This window comes from Cannabis sativa, unplaced genomic scaffold (genome assembly GCF_029168945.1).
Source record: "Cannabis sativa cultivar Pink pepper isolate KNU-18-1 unplaced genomic scaffold, ASM2916894v1 Contig5, whole genome shotgun sequence".
Lineage (NCBI taxonomy): Eukaryota > Viridiplantae > Streptophyta > Magnoliopsida > Rosales > Cannabaceae > Cannabis > Cannabis sativa.
Genome location: NW_026870041.1, coordinates 197,808 through 212,370, shown reverse-complemented (window position 1 = coordinate 212,370; position 14,563 = coordinate 197,808). Strand labels below are relative to the sequence as shown.

The window sequence follows — 14,563 nt, the reverse complement described above, 5'->3', positions numbered from 1 at the left end:
GAGTTGGGTTGTTGAGATAACTAAAGTAAGAGCAATAATAGGTGGGTTAAAATAAAAAAGTGATCTTTTTAGTGGACCAGAAGAATTATTTGATTGTGTTTAAAAGTAGGAAATTTCAATCTAATTTAGAAAAGGGATGATACTATTTTGGACTTTGTATTTGTAAAAGTTACTAATTAGATTTTTTATTTTGTTAAATGACAAAATAGATTCTGTATTACTCTTGACTTCAATTTTTGATAATTTTTGTTTTTAGTAAAACTAAATTGATGACAATTCTTAGCACGAACAAATATAGAGAACGTAATTATTTTTGTCATGGCGTTTATAGATTGAGTTATTATTAAATTTTATTTTGACAAAGAATTAGTTCAAGATACTATTTAGTACTATTTTAAAAAAAAAAAAAAATAGGGGTTTAATTTGTGATTTAACAAAATAAAAAAAATTTATCAATAACTTTTGTAAAATACAAATCTAAAATAATTAATAGAAAAATATAGATTATTTTAGCATTGATTTAACTTGATATTTGTTGTTGTTGTTGTTGATATACTAGACTTGAAGTTTGTGATATATGAGATAGAATATGATTTAGATGGTTTGAAATCGACATGGAACCATACCATAATTACAATGTCTATTTAATTTCTTTCTCAATTTCCAAAATAAATAAATAAATAAATAAAATGACACTTCTCTCCTTGTATCAGTTTTATATTATTGCTTCTTATTAATTAGACCTCAATATTTTATCAAGTTTTGTTAGCCTCATTTGGCTTAGATTCTACAAGTTTTGTTTTTCTAAGTTTTAAAAAATTAGAATAATTTGCATATAAAATATTTTTTTTTAGTGTTATCTAAACACTAAATATACTTTTCTATAATAGTTATCCAAAGAAAAAAAAATAAGTCATAAAAGAATTAGCCAAATGGGACCAAAGTCATATTGACATTAAAAAATGACTTTGTTCGATGCACATAAAAAAAATATATATAATAAAGGTTATAATACCAAAATTCATTGCATGTATATCATCATAATAAAATGACTTTATATAGTTTTTTGTTTTTCTAAATAATTTTTTTTTTTTTTAAATCCAATAGGAATTATGTGACATTCCAAAAAATAAAGTTGTAAATAACAATTAACAACAGCATTTATTCACATCCTATGGCCAAAGAACAACTAAAGAGAACAAAGCATTTGATGGCCTTGCTCAAAATCTCCCTTTAGCATATAATTCCAAAAATTTGAAACCCCTTTTTCAATATATATAAATTTATTTATATATTATATGCCAATTTTTAGTTTCATTTTGTTATGTGTGTGGTGTATGGTTTGTGCAAGTAGCACCAAAACACACGATGGATCATTCTCAACCAACTATTTTTTCAAGGTCTCAACTCATCCATTACAATTTCTTTATTGCCCATCATCACCCTTATGGAACAAACAAAGAAAAAAGTACCCCCACATTTCATATCATACAATTTTGCAATACATTATTTAGTATCATTCTATAAAATAATATTCTTTACATAATTTCTTACAAAATAAAGTTTTAAAGTGTGTTTATTAGAATTAGTCTTACATTATCAATACGTAGAAAGAGAAAATCATAGATAAGATTCATGGACTACTCCTCTTATTGCTAATTTGTTTTGAGATAGAACTCATGCACCTTATCGAATTCTAACATGATATCAGAGTCAAACTAAAAACTTATGTCACCTCTTGTTAGGTTTTTGACCTGTTATAAAAATCCACAAGACCAAAGGTCTCAATACTAAAAATTGACACACATTGGTCAAAAGGTTTCAAATTGGAGATAAAAATTTGACCCGCGTAGATGGAAACCCGTGGGTATCCACCCCAAATGAGAGAGGGAATATCCACTTTTGTGGGTTATGGGGCGAAGTCGGGGCTAATACTACCCACCCCATATGCGAGCTCAATATATAGTTTTCATATAATTTTTTAAATATTATTTGTATAATCGTATTAAAGTTATTTGTATAATTTTTTAAATGTATGTGTTGATTATATTTATAGCTTATTGTTATAATAATTTATATAACATGAAGTATAAATTAGATATAATATTTATTTCAAATTAAAAAACTATTTATTTCATTTTGAATTACGTTACACTATTTTATTAATATAATTTTTTTATTTTTATAGGTACTCAATGAATCCTCATATCCAATGGAGATTTCTCTACCCTAAATTTATTGGAGAATAAGTGGGGTGGGGGCAGGGATGAGATTAGTATAAATAGGGAGCGGGAATTGAATTGGGGGTACATTCCCTGTTCATTACCCACTGGAGGTCAAAGGTGGAGATAGCCGAAGCTTTTTAATTACTTTAATACCATGTTAAAATTGTAAGATGCATGAGGTTTCATCTCAAAGATCAATTGATAATGAAAAAAGTAGTTCATTCATCTTATATATTACATTTTATTTTCACACATTAGCAATATGTAACTAACTCTAACAATATTAAAAAATTTACTTATTACATAAGAAATTATAATTTAGCTTTTAATACGACAGTGTAAATTGTAGTGATAATAAATATGTTATTTGTTTTTTAAAAAATTAAATAATTTACGATACCAAAGAAAAATGTTTATCAAAGATTAAATTTCATTAATTCATATTAGATGATAAAACATTTTGAACATCAAAGGAACTTCAATTCCTTGAAACACACAATCAAAAATAAAATAAAATATTTGAGCTAAATTATGAGCAACTTTATTAGCAGTCCGTTTAAACAAAAAATAAAGACACATTAGGTAGAGACTATAACAAAATCTTACAATCCTCAACCAACATACCGAAATAAGAGGATATGCGACCCTCTTTTGCCAATAGACAATTAGTGTCGAAATGTAAATGAGCATGCATGTAATTAATTATTTGAATTTTATTTTTGGTATCTTAAATTTAATGAAACTTTCAAAAAAAAATTAACATGATTTATGCCATAACTATAATACATGTGTCATATAAAATAACTAAATTATAATTTTGGCAAATACTAAAACTAAAAAAAATGTCTCTATATAATAAATGTAAAAGTGATATACTTACATTAAAAGAAAAATTCTGATGTATTGTTGAGGTATTTGAATGGATAATTTGAGTGAGATGGGTTGTTAAGGTCTTTGAAAGATCATTTTTTTAAAAGAATTATTTTGCAAAATTATTATGACAATAATATATATTTTGGCAAAGCTGTTTTATTATGTTAATAAAGAAACCAACAACTTTATTTATAGTATACATTTATGAAGAAAATTATTAAAAAATATTATTGGTGTCTAGTGCTTTTCTCGGTGTCATACTGTTATTGGTGTAGTTAAGTATCGAATTTTATATAATTTAAAAAAATAATTTTTAAGGAATATTGCTAACTAACCATAGAACGTCACCTATAAAAATTACTAGACACTACTAGTACCCAATAACAATCTTTATTTATATACATTATCTTATCTAATTTAGGTCGGTGCTTCAATTTGGAATACCAAGCAACCCCACATTCATATATTAATTTTTGTTTTTGGATGGTTTGGACATTAAATTTACTCACTATTTTAATTTTATATATATATCATTTTAAATAAATCTAATTATTATAAAGTGGCAGATAGAATATGTAGGTAGTTAGATTTAATATAAAATAGATTAATTAGATAGATAATAGATATAGATACATGAGTATTAATTAATTTCTTCAGATATTTTTTTTTTCATAAGAAAATTAATTTTGTTTTTTGATATCATTGTTGGGTTTGGTTTCGATCGATATGGTCAAGAAAAAGAGGGTAGTTGGTAATAGTCAACACGTTATGGTCCCCAACCCACTTCTTCATATAGCTTTGACCTCAGCTTAGAGAAAGAACAATGTTATTTTTATAGGTGGCGCTTTATAATTGATTAGCGATATTTTTTAAAAATTCTTTTTTTAAATTATATGGTACACGATAATTAATTAGGTATAACACTGAAAAGGGTATGGTGCCTTTTAGCAATTCTCTTAGAGAAAATAAGAATGATAATTACAATCCTTTATGCTATAATCTTTTAGTCAACTTCCACGTTTAAATTATATATTAAAATATCTTTTCTCAAATTGTTTTTCATAATAATTTTTGCTATAAATTTTTAATATATGCTAAATAATATCAAAATTATCCTTTACAAAATAAAAAAAAATATTAATATTGAAAAGAATATATATTATAGTAATTTTACCAACTAATTTCCCCACCATTCATCAAACCTTTCTCTAAATACCAAATAATATAAATGAGAGATAATATAGTCAGGTGCAAACTCCCTGAAAAAATATTTTATAAAATTTATTATGAAATGTGACTATATAAGAAATTTCATTTATTATAAATTATGGTTATTTATTTCTCTTTTAAAAAAGGAAAATAGAATTTTGCATTAATAAAATAAGAACTATTGGAATGGCTGAATCAAACAATAACATAAACTAGAAAATAAATTATTTCTCTCTTTCTATATATGTCTCCCACTGGATCTTACCCACTCTCAATTCAATATGAATTGTATGTTACATTACAAGCATGACTAAAATATTTAAATAGGCAAAGAAAGACTTAGATTGCACTTAACTAACTAAGCAAAATGTTAATATTACTGAATCGATGTTGCAGCATGTAACTAACTTAATAGTTGTTAGTTAAAACTGTTGTAATCTGATTTTGTTTGTTCTATGAATTACTAAACAACATCAAATTATAGGAATTTTTGTACTTTCAAGTTAGTCTATTTGTGTTTAGTCTTGTGCCTTCGAGCTTATCATGTTATGTCGTGCTTAAGCCTAATTTTTATGTCATGTTGTGCCAATTTGTAATATCGTACCTAAGTTTATATTTTTTCGTATCTTATTGAGTTGTACTACTCATACCATATCAAAAAATTCAATCCGTATTTACAACTCTACGCATATGCACCAAGCCAAAGATGGTCGACGAGCTCTAGCCGGAGGGAAAGGAGGCAGCAACTACACAATGTTTAGAGGGAAACCCTAGTAGAGCTAAATATCCATTTTTTTTTTCTTTTGTGTTTAATTAATTGATTTATTATTTACAAAATGTGGTTATTTTATTTTGTCATTTAATAATACTAGTGAGAGTACTCGTGCTACGCACGTGAAGTATTTTTAATTTTTCTTTAAAAAATAATTATATTGAAACGAGACATATTACTTATTAAAATAATAAAACTGAAATATATACTGAAATAAACCTAAATATATCAAATTAGGCAAAATACTCCAAATTGTACATAAAATTAAAATGAATCATAAAAAATTAAGATTAAAATAAAAAATTACGATAACTTAATTTAATTTTTATATGTTAAAATTTAAACTATATGTACAAAGTACTGCAAGAAAAATACATGAATATTTCATCTAATTATTAATTTTAAAAAATCAAAATTACAAAATATATTAATTTAAAAATAGCAGTACATTTATCACTTATAAATGGGTTTTTTTTAAATAAAATGAAGAAGAAAAATGAACTTTGAATATACATTGAATTCTACCAATATTTCAAAAAAAAAAGACAATAATTTAGCTTTTATATGTAAAAGTTTAAACTATATTACAAAATGCTATAAGAAAAATATATAAATTAGTTCATTAAATTATTAATTTTAAAAAAAGAAAGAATCAAAATTACAAAATAATAATTTAAAAATATCAATACTATTCATCACTTATTAAATATATGTATCTCTATAAAAAAAATGGAACTCTAATCTATGCCTATTGTCATTTTTTATATAATTAAATTATATTTGAAAAATTATAATTATTCTTGCCATTAAATAAAAGGATATAATAGTAATTAACAAAAAAATGAGTAACTTTTTTGTAATTTACTTTGAAAAGCCGAAAACACATTCTCTCTTTTATAGAGTTATAGATATGGAAATTTGAATTTGTATGCTTAATAAATAATAAAATTTGAATCCTAATACAATACTAAACATAATTTGTAAAGTGGGATACATTTTCCCTAAATCCCAATTTTACCCCTCTCATTTCAAAATTCTCTCTCTCTCTTCGTCCCCTATTCTCTCAAACCGAACCCTCTCCAACTCGCAACCCTAACCCCTTCCTCAACCGACGGTGACAGCGCAGCCCATTCCTCAACCGACGGTGACGGCGCAGCCCCTTCCTTGACCGACGGTGACGGCGCAGCAGAGGACCGACGGTGACGGCGCAGCAAAAAAATGGCCAAGGTGTGATTTTTTTGTTTTTTTTAGAAAGTGTTTTTAAGATTTATTAAGTGTGTGATTTTGTTTGGAATTGTTAGTTGTTAGATTTAAAAAATTGTTTGGGTTCGATTTGGTGTGGGGTTGTTTCGGATCTGTGAAAGGAGGAGGCTTGTTTCGGATGTGTTTCGGACTGGGTAGATGAAGGTCCGATGGTGTGGGGGGGGTCCGATGGTCAAATTTGGTTGGCCCGATTGTGTGGGTCCGATGGTCATAGGGGGTCAGATTGTATGGGTCCGATGGTCATAGTTGGGCCCGATTGTACAAGGGTCCGATGGGTGTTGTTGAGGCCCGATGGGTAGATTATAGGGGTGAGGACGGTTTGGACCGATGGGTCCGATTGTCCTTTGGCTCGGGTCCGATGGGTCAATTATAGGGGGGTCCGATGCTGGGTGGGGAGTGTGTTACACAGAGAGGACCGATGGGTCCGATTGTTTTTTTTTTTTTAAAAAAAAAAAAAAATATTAATGATTTAGTTATTTTGTTATGTATTATTTTATTTGTATTGATTTTTTAAGTATTGTTTAATTAATTATTGTGTTATTATTAATAATTAATTATTGTATTTTGTTTTATTATTAATTAATTATTGTATTATTTTTTATTTTTTTATTGATTATTGTTTTTTATTAATTAATATTTTATTATTAATTATTAATTATTGTATTAATTTGTATTGTTTTATTAATTATTAATTTTTATTATTTATTAATTATTGTTTTATTATTAATTATTAATTTTTGTATTAATTTTTATTGTCTTATTAATTTTTTATTATTTATTGATTATTGTTTTATTATTAATGATTAATTATTGTATTATTTTTTATTGTTTTATTATTTATTAATTTTTTACTAATTATTAGTTATTAATTATAAATTTTTGTTAATTATTAATTAATGTTTATTATTAATTATTAACTATTGTATTAATTTGTATTGTTTTATTATTATTATTTTTTTACTAATTATTAATTATTAATTTGTATTATTTATTAATTATTGTTTATTATTAATTATTGTTGCTATATTTTTAAACACTACGCAAGTATACGCAATCAAGTAGTAAATCTCACACAGGTGAGGTCGATCCCACAGGGAATTGGATTAAGTACCACTAAATTATACTTATGATTCTATTCGGTAAATCAAAAGCAATTATGAATTAAAAGCAGTAAAATATGAAAGAAATTCAGAAAACTTAATAACACACTTTAAAGTTGAGCAAGATGAGGCAATAGGGAGGAGAATCCTGTTGTTGTTTACCCAAATTGTTAATGATTAATTACTATCCTATTCTTGGAGTGAATGACAGATTATGAAATAACCTAGTTCCTTTCAGATCTTCTAGATTCTAAATCACATGTTATCTAATTAATTCCTTAATTAAACTAACATGAAATCAGCATTAAGCAATAATCTACTCGTCACATAAGTCATGCAAATACTTTCGTTTCACATAGAACATTGATTATCTTAATTTTAGCATTCTCAATTCTCACTTTTCAGATTTTGAATTGAGATCATAGAACATGCACAAGGTGATCAATCTTAAACATGAAATTAAACACAAACTAAGATAATTTCACACACAAGAATTGAGGAATGGTAATTAAACATTAACTAGGCAAAACATTAAACAACAATCATCATCCTCCCTAAATGGGAAATTTAGTTCAGAAACAAATCCATAACCATTCCTATGACAATATTCAACATAAATAAATTAAAGAGGAATAAAGAAAAGAACTGTTGGTGGATGAATTCTGGATCTTCACTTGAATCTCTATGCTCTTCCTGCCGCTCTCGAGTTGTGTTTTAGTGGTTCCAAATCGCTCTGCGACTTCCAATCGCAGTTTTCTATTTATAATTGAAATTTAGGGTTCGATGGACGAAAATGCCCCTGGTCCGTACGGGATCTCGCCGCGGCCAAGCTTTCTCTCGCCGCGGCGAGAATATTGAAATTTTAGGTGCTTTCTGTATCTCGTAACTCGCCGCGGCGAGCCTCTTCATCGCCGCGGCCAGATATGCAAAAAACTCAAAAATTAAGTTTTTCTTCGGCTCAGCACGTCTTTTAATGAATTTCTGCACCCGAGACCTCTTTTACTCCAAAGAACCTGAAAACATAGAAAACAAGCGTAATTCCGTCCCAACACAGCTAAAAATGCACATAAATTGGATCCAAAACATAGGCTAAAAATAGCCTAACAAACTCCCCCAAACTGACTCTTTACTCGTCCCCGAGTAAACTAAGACTAAACTAAAAAAAACTGACAATGATAGCTGAACTTTCCAACAATTTAATTGTTACCACCACCTGCACAACTTCAATCCATCAATAACCAGAATTTCAACTTGCCAACTCTAAGAACTAAGGTGAATGTGCAATTTACAAGTAAGTAATTCATACAAACATAAAGCATCTCAATTTCCATCAATATCACAACTGTTCTAACTTTCCAACATCCCACTAACACATGATCAATAAGTTTGAATGACATACCTCTCTCCACTAATGTTGACAAATTTCTATTTGGAATCAATAGGTCTTTTTCGGTTAGCATCACATGGCTTAGGTACATGGGTAGGTGAGAAGTCATTTAGGCTATACTATACCATAAGCACAATTATACCAAACAAACCTAGACAATTCTTTTGCTTTCTTCCCATATATCCCAAAAACAGAAATAAGAGATTGCAATTTTTCTTATGTGTGTACCTCATAATTTTCTTAACTTTTTTTTTCAAGAAGACACATTTTTTTTTTTTTTCATAGGCACAACACACAATATTATTCTTTTTTTTCAATCTCTCATTCCTACACTTTATATTTTTTTTTCACTTACAGCACTTATTCCCCCCAAACTTGCTTCAAGGCTCATGGCATAATAAGATATGTTCAGGGTGAAAAGAGTTGAAGATAACGAATTTAGCTCAGTTAAGTGGTGAAATTTTTTTTTAAAAACAGGCTAAGGCTCAACTTTGGGTATACTAAGGATAAAACTTTTTTAGGTAGGCTTGAAAGGCTCAATCGTTCCAAAGAAAACTTGCCTAAATCACTTTCCAAACAAAAATCATCAAGGATTTCGCTTCAAGAGAGTATGTCAAACAAATTCTATTCCATGTTCAATCAATCATTCCACAAACCAAATAGAACAGAGGTGATATGTGAGAATGGCAAATGTTTTAAATCTACATGAATCACTTCCTAGCACACATCCAATTTAATTCAAACAGTTGCAAGTCAAGCACACAGTTATGTTTTAATCCATTGCACAAGTGAATAACAACAATTCAATCCATCTTTCAATTTAACTATCACGCAAGACTAAAAAAAAACTAAAACAAATAAACGCGAAAAAAAATTTAAGTTTCTCCCCTCAAACTAAAATGCACATTGTCCCCAATGTGTGAAAATAAACCAGGGTGAGAGAAACTTACCTGAGCCCCATCAGAAGGGATCAAGTCCACCCTTTGCATTCAAAAGAGCCCTCGCACTAAATGAAGAAAATTTACCACCAATAGTGTTGATTTCAGAGTTTTGCACAAGAGTAAGCTCACCTTCAGAACTACCACACATCAATCTTTTCCAACGACGCTGAATCGTTCGAAGTCGCTCTTTAGGCTTTGCTTTCTTCTTATCAGTTTTAACAAAAGAACCCTTCACCACCTCAATCTTGCAACAGGTAGGAATGTCAGTTGGGGCAAAAACATTAAAATTGACCTCTTCATCTTGGACTCGCAACTTTAACTCCCCCTTTTGAACATCTATTAATGCTCGACCCGTGGCCAAGAATGGTCTTCCCAAAATAATGGGAATAGTTGAATCTTCCTCCATATCAAGAATTAAGAAATCAGCAGGGAAGATAAACTTACCAACCTTCACCAGTACATCTTCAATTATGCCACGAGGATGAGTTAGAGAACGATCCGCTAGTTGTAGAGTCACTGTTGTGGGCTTTGCTTTTCCCAATCCTAGCCTTTTGAAGACAGACAACGGCATTAGATTAATGCTTGCTCCCAGATCACATAGAGCTTTAGTTTCCACTGAACCCCCTATAGAGCATGGAATATTGAAACTACCCGGATCTTTAAGCTTGGGCGGTAGTTTCTTTTGCAAAATGGCGCTACACTCCTCAGTTAATGCCACTGTTTCATAGTCCTCCATTTTTCTCTTCTTAGACAATATCTCTTTCACGAACTTCACATAACGGGGCATTTGTTCCAAGGCTTCAGCAAAAGGAATGTTGATGTGTAGTCTTTTGAAGACCTCTAGAAATTTTGTAAACTGCTTGTCTAGATTGGTCTTTCGGAGTCTCTGAGGATAAGGTATCTTCACATGATGATCAATACTGATTGGTGGAGACTGTTGTGGTGGTGCAGGGCTATCAGTAGTTTTCTTTTCTATTGATGTTGGAGTTGGTGCTGATTGATCTTTAACTTCTTCATTGAATGGTTGTACCACATCAGGCCCATCATAATTCTTTCCACTCCTCAAGGAAATTGCTTTACATTGCTCTTTTCCTTTTGCCTCACTAGTGCTAGCTGAATTTCCTTGAGCTTGGTTTGCCACTTGAGTAGACAATTGTTCCATTTGAGTTTCTAGAGTTTTAATAGAGGCTCTAGTCTCCATCATGAATTGGAGCAATAAATCAGCTTGGATATTGGAGCCACTAGGACTTTGTTGTTGGTTTTGTTGGGGCTGATTTCTCTGCTGGTAGAACCCCTGTTGGTTGTGCCCATAATTATTATTTTGGGAGTAGTTCCCAATGGCTTTTGCTTGATCCATTGGCAAATTATCCACATCTGCCTGACACTCTGAAAAGTGATGGTTGCCTCCACATATCTCACAAATAACTTGGGCTTGTTTAGCTTGCCCTGCAATCAGCTTTGTCAAGGCCTCAACTTGAGCTGTCAATTTTGTGATGGCATCAACCTCTAGCACACCAGCTACTTTCTTAGTTTGACTCCTTTCAGTTGGCCACTGCTGATTATTTAGAGCCATCTCCTCTAATAGATCGTAAGCCTCATTAGCACTCTTTCTCATAAAAGCTCCACCAGCTGCTGCATCTATCAGAGTTCTAGTGTTACCAACCAACCCGTTGTAGAAATTGTGAACCAGCATCCACTTCTCTATGCCATGATGGGGACACCTCCTGATCAGATCTTTAAACCTCTCCCAAGCCTCATGGAGAGATTCATTATCTTGTTGGCAGAAATTATTGATTTCTCCTCTTAGCTTTGCAGACTTAGCTGGAGGAAAGAACTTTGACAAGAATTTTGTTGCCAGATCATTCCATGTAGCAATAGAATTCGGTGGCAAAGAATTCAACCAACTCTTGGCTCGTTCTCTGAGCGAGAATGGAAACAACCTCAATCTAATGGCATCGTCGCTAACTCCATTAACTTTAAAAGTTTCACAAAGTTCCATGAAGTTAGAGAGATGCAAATTAGGATCTTCAGAAGGGAGACCACCAAACTGAACTGAAGACTGCACCATTTGAAGGATGGCAGGTTTTATCTCGAAGTTGTTTGCATCCACTGCCGGTGGCCTAATACATGACTGCACTCCCGTCAGAGTAGGGAGAATGTAATCTCTCAAGCTACGGCCATTAGCTTGATCTTCCACAGCGCCTCCATTATTACCATTATTACGCCCATTGTTCCCAACATTATTGTTCACATTGGCAGCCATGATTTACGATGTTTCGGCGATTCTTTGAAACTCTTTCTTGCCTTTTGTTCTTTCGATTCTTCTGCAAGTTTTCTCAATTTCAGGATCAACTGGTAATATGACTGATTGTCCTTGACGGCGCATGCACTTAGGATTCCTGAAATAAATCAAGAAAATATTGTAAGAAAAAGGTTAGAAAAATCAGCAAGAGAAAATATACCAAAGTAGAAGTTAGTATAATTTTATGTAATATTAATCTTTAACAATTCCCCAGCAACGGCGCCAAAAACTTGTTGCTATATTTTTAAACACTACGCAAGTATACGCAATCAAGTAGTAAATCTCACACAGGTGAGGTCGATCCCACAGGGAATTGGATTAAGTACCACTAAATTATACTTATGATTCTATTCGGTAAATCAAAAGCAATTATGAATTAAAAGCAGTAAAATATGAAAGAAATTCAGAAAACTTAATAACACACTTTAAAGTTGAGCAAGATGAGGCAATAGGGAGGAGAATCCTGTTGTTGTTTACCCAAATTGTTAATGATTAATTACTATCCTATTCTTGGAGTGAATGACAGATTATGAAATAACCTAGTTCCTTTCAGATCTTCTAGATTCTAAATCACATGTTATCTAATTAATTCCTTAATTAAACTAACATGAAATCAGCATTAAGCAATAATCTACTCGTCACATAAGTCATGCAAATACTTTCGTTTCACATAGAACATTGATTATCTTAATTTTAGCATTCTCAATTCTCACTTTTCAGATTTTGAATTGAGATCATAGAACATGCACAAGGTGATCAATCTTAAACATGAAATTAAACACAAACTAAGATAATTTCACACACAAGAATTGAGGAATGGTAATTAAACATTAACTAGGCAAAACATTAAACAACAATCATCATCCTCCCTAAATAGGAAATTTAGTTCAGAAACAAATCCATAACCATTCCTATGACAATATTCAACATAAATAAATTAAAGAGGAATAAAGAAAAGAACTGTTGGTGGATGAATTCTGGATCTTCACTTGAATCTCTATGCTCTTCCTGCCGCTCTCAGCTGTGTTTTAGGGTTCCAAATCGCTCTCTGCCTGACTTCCAATCGCAGTTTTCTATTTATAATTGAAATTTAGGGTTCGATGGACGAAAATGCCCCTGGTCCGTACGGGATCTCGCCGCGGCCAAGCTTTCTCTCGCCGCGGCGAGAATATTGAAATTTTAGGTGCTTTCTGTATCTCGTAACTCGCCGCGGCGAGCCTCTTCATCGCCGCGGCCAGATATGCAAAAAACTCAAAAATTAAGTTTTTCTTCGGCTCAGCACGTCTTTTAATGAATTTCTGCACCCGAGACCTCTTTTACTCCAAAGAACCTGAAAACATAGAAAACAAGCGTAATTCCGTCCCAACACAGCTAAAAATGCACATAAATTGGATCCAAAACATAGGCTAAAAATAGCCTAACAATTATTATTTTTTGTATTAATTTTTATTGTCTTATTAATTTTTTATTATTTATTGATTATTGTTTTATTATTAATGATTAATTGTTGTTTATTTATAGGTTTAGGGTGTAATATAATTTTTTTTTCAGTCTTCCAAAGTTCCACGACTTTTACTGCCAGTGTCTGAACATTACACTGGTCGTGTTACTTGGCGGGGCGGTAGTTACTATTACCCCAAAGTAAAAGCCAAGTTTGTACAAATGCAGTTGTTGGAAAGGGTGAAGGAGGAATCCCCTTTCAACAATTTTTTTGAGAGAGAGCCATTAGCGTTTTCAGGTGCTCTTATCCATCAGCTCTTCATGCATAAGATAAAATCAGATAAAGATGATGAGGTGCATTTTTATATTGCAAAGAAGAGATGCCGATTCGGCCGAACTGAGTTTGCCTTGGTGACTGGGCTTAATTTGTTACGTGGACCGACTGAGGCTGAGGTTTCGGAGAGGGCGACGTCAGACCGTTTGATAGTAGAATATTTTAATGGGGATCCATCTATCAGCATTGGTCGTCTGCGCAGCGTCTTTGAGAGTTGCACTGAGAAGGATGATTGTTACAAGTTGGGTTTGGTGCTGTTCGTGATGGGTGTTCTGACTGGGAAAGAAGAGAAGAACCTGGTTCCCCCATTTATCATTAGAATGGTTGAGGACCTCCCTTTTTTCTACAATTACCCGTGGGGGAAAATTTCTTTCAACTTGTTGAAAGATACTTGGAGTAAGGACTTCGTACAAAAGAAAAAGCATATGGATGAGAAGATTGTGAAGGGAACGACTCAGAAGGAGTCAAAGTATTCGGCCTATGGATATGTTGTAGCATTGCAGTATTGGGCTTATGAGTCCATCCTCGAGCTTGCTGAGAAATTTGCAATCATAAGATCGCATCGCTTTCCCTGAATGGTGAACTGGGAGAGTAAGGATGCCCCACTCGGGAAAGAGGAAGTCATCAGATTATTTGCAAAAAAAGTGAGTTTGTTAATTCATTGCATTTGCTTACGTTTATTTATTTATTTTATTTTAATTTAAGTCTAATAATCAA

General features: G+C 31.4%; 1 protein-coding gene and 1 non-coding gene across 2 annotated transcripts; both read left to right on the top strand.

Annotated features, from left to right (window-relative positions):
- Positions 1 to 6,056: 6,056 nt before the first annotated feature.
- Positions 6,057 to 14,532, top strand: LOC133033372 (uncharacterized). The gene is made up of 2 exons (XM_061108091.1): positions 6,057 to 6,306; positions 13,624 to 14,532. Exons 1-2 carry the CDS (start codon positions 6,298 to 6,300, stop codon positions 14,419 to 14,421), a joined length of 807 nt encoding a protein of 268 aa, XP_060964074.1. The 5' UTR covers positions 6,057 to 6,297; the 3' UTR covers positions 14,422 to 14,532.
- LOC115711769 (small nucleolar RNA R71) lies at positions 11,474 to 11,580 on the top strand. The gene has a single exon (XR_004010645.2). It is a non-coding gene; the product is annotated as a small nucleolar RNA R71 (small nucleolar RNA).
- Positions 14,533 to 14,563: the final 31 nt, after the last annotated feature.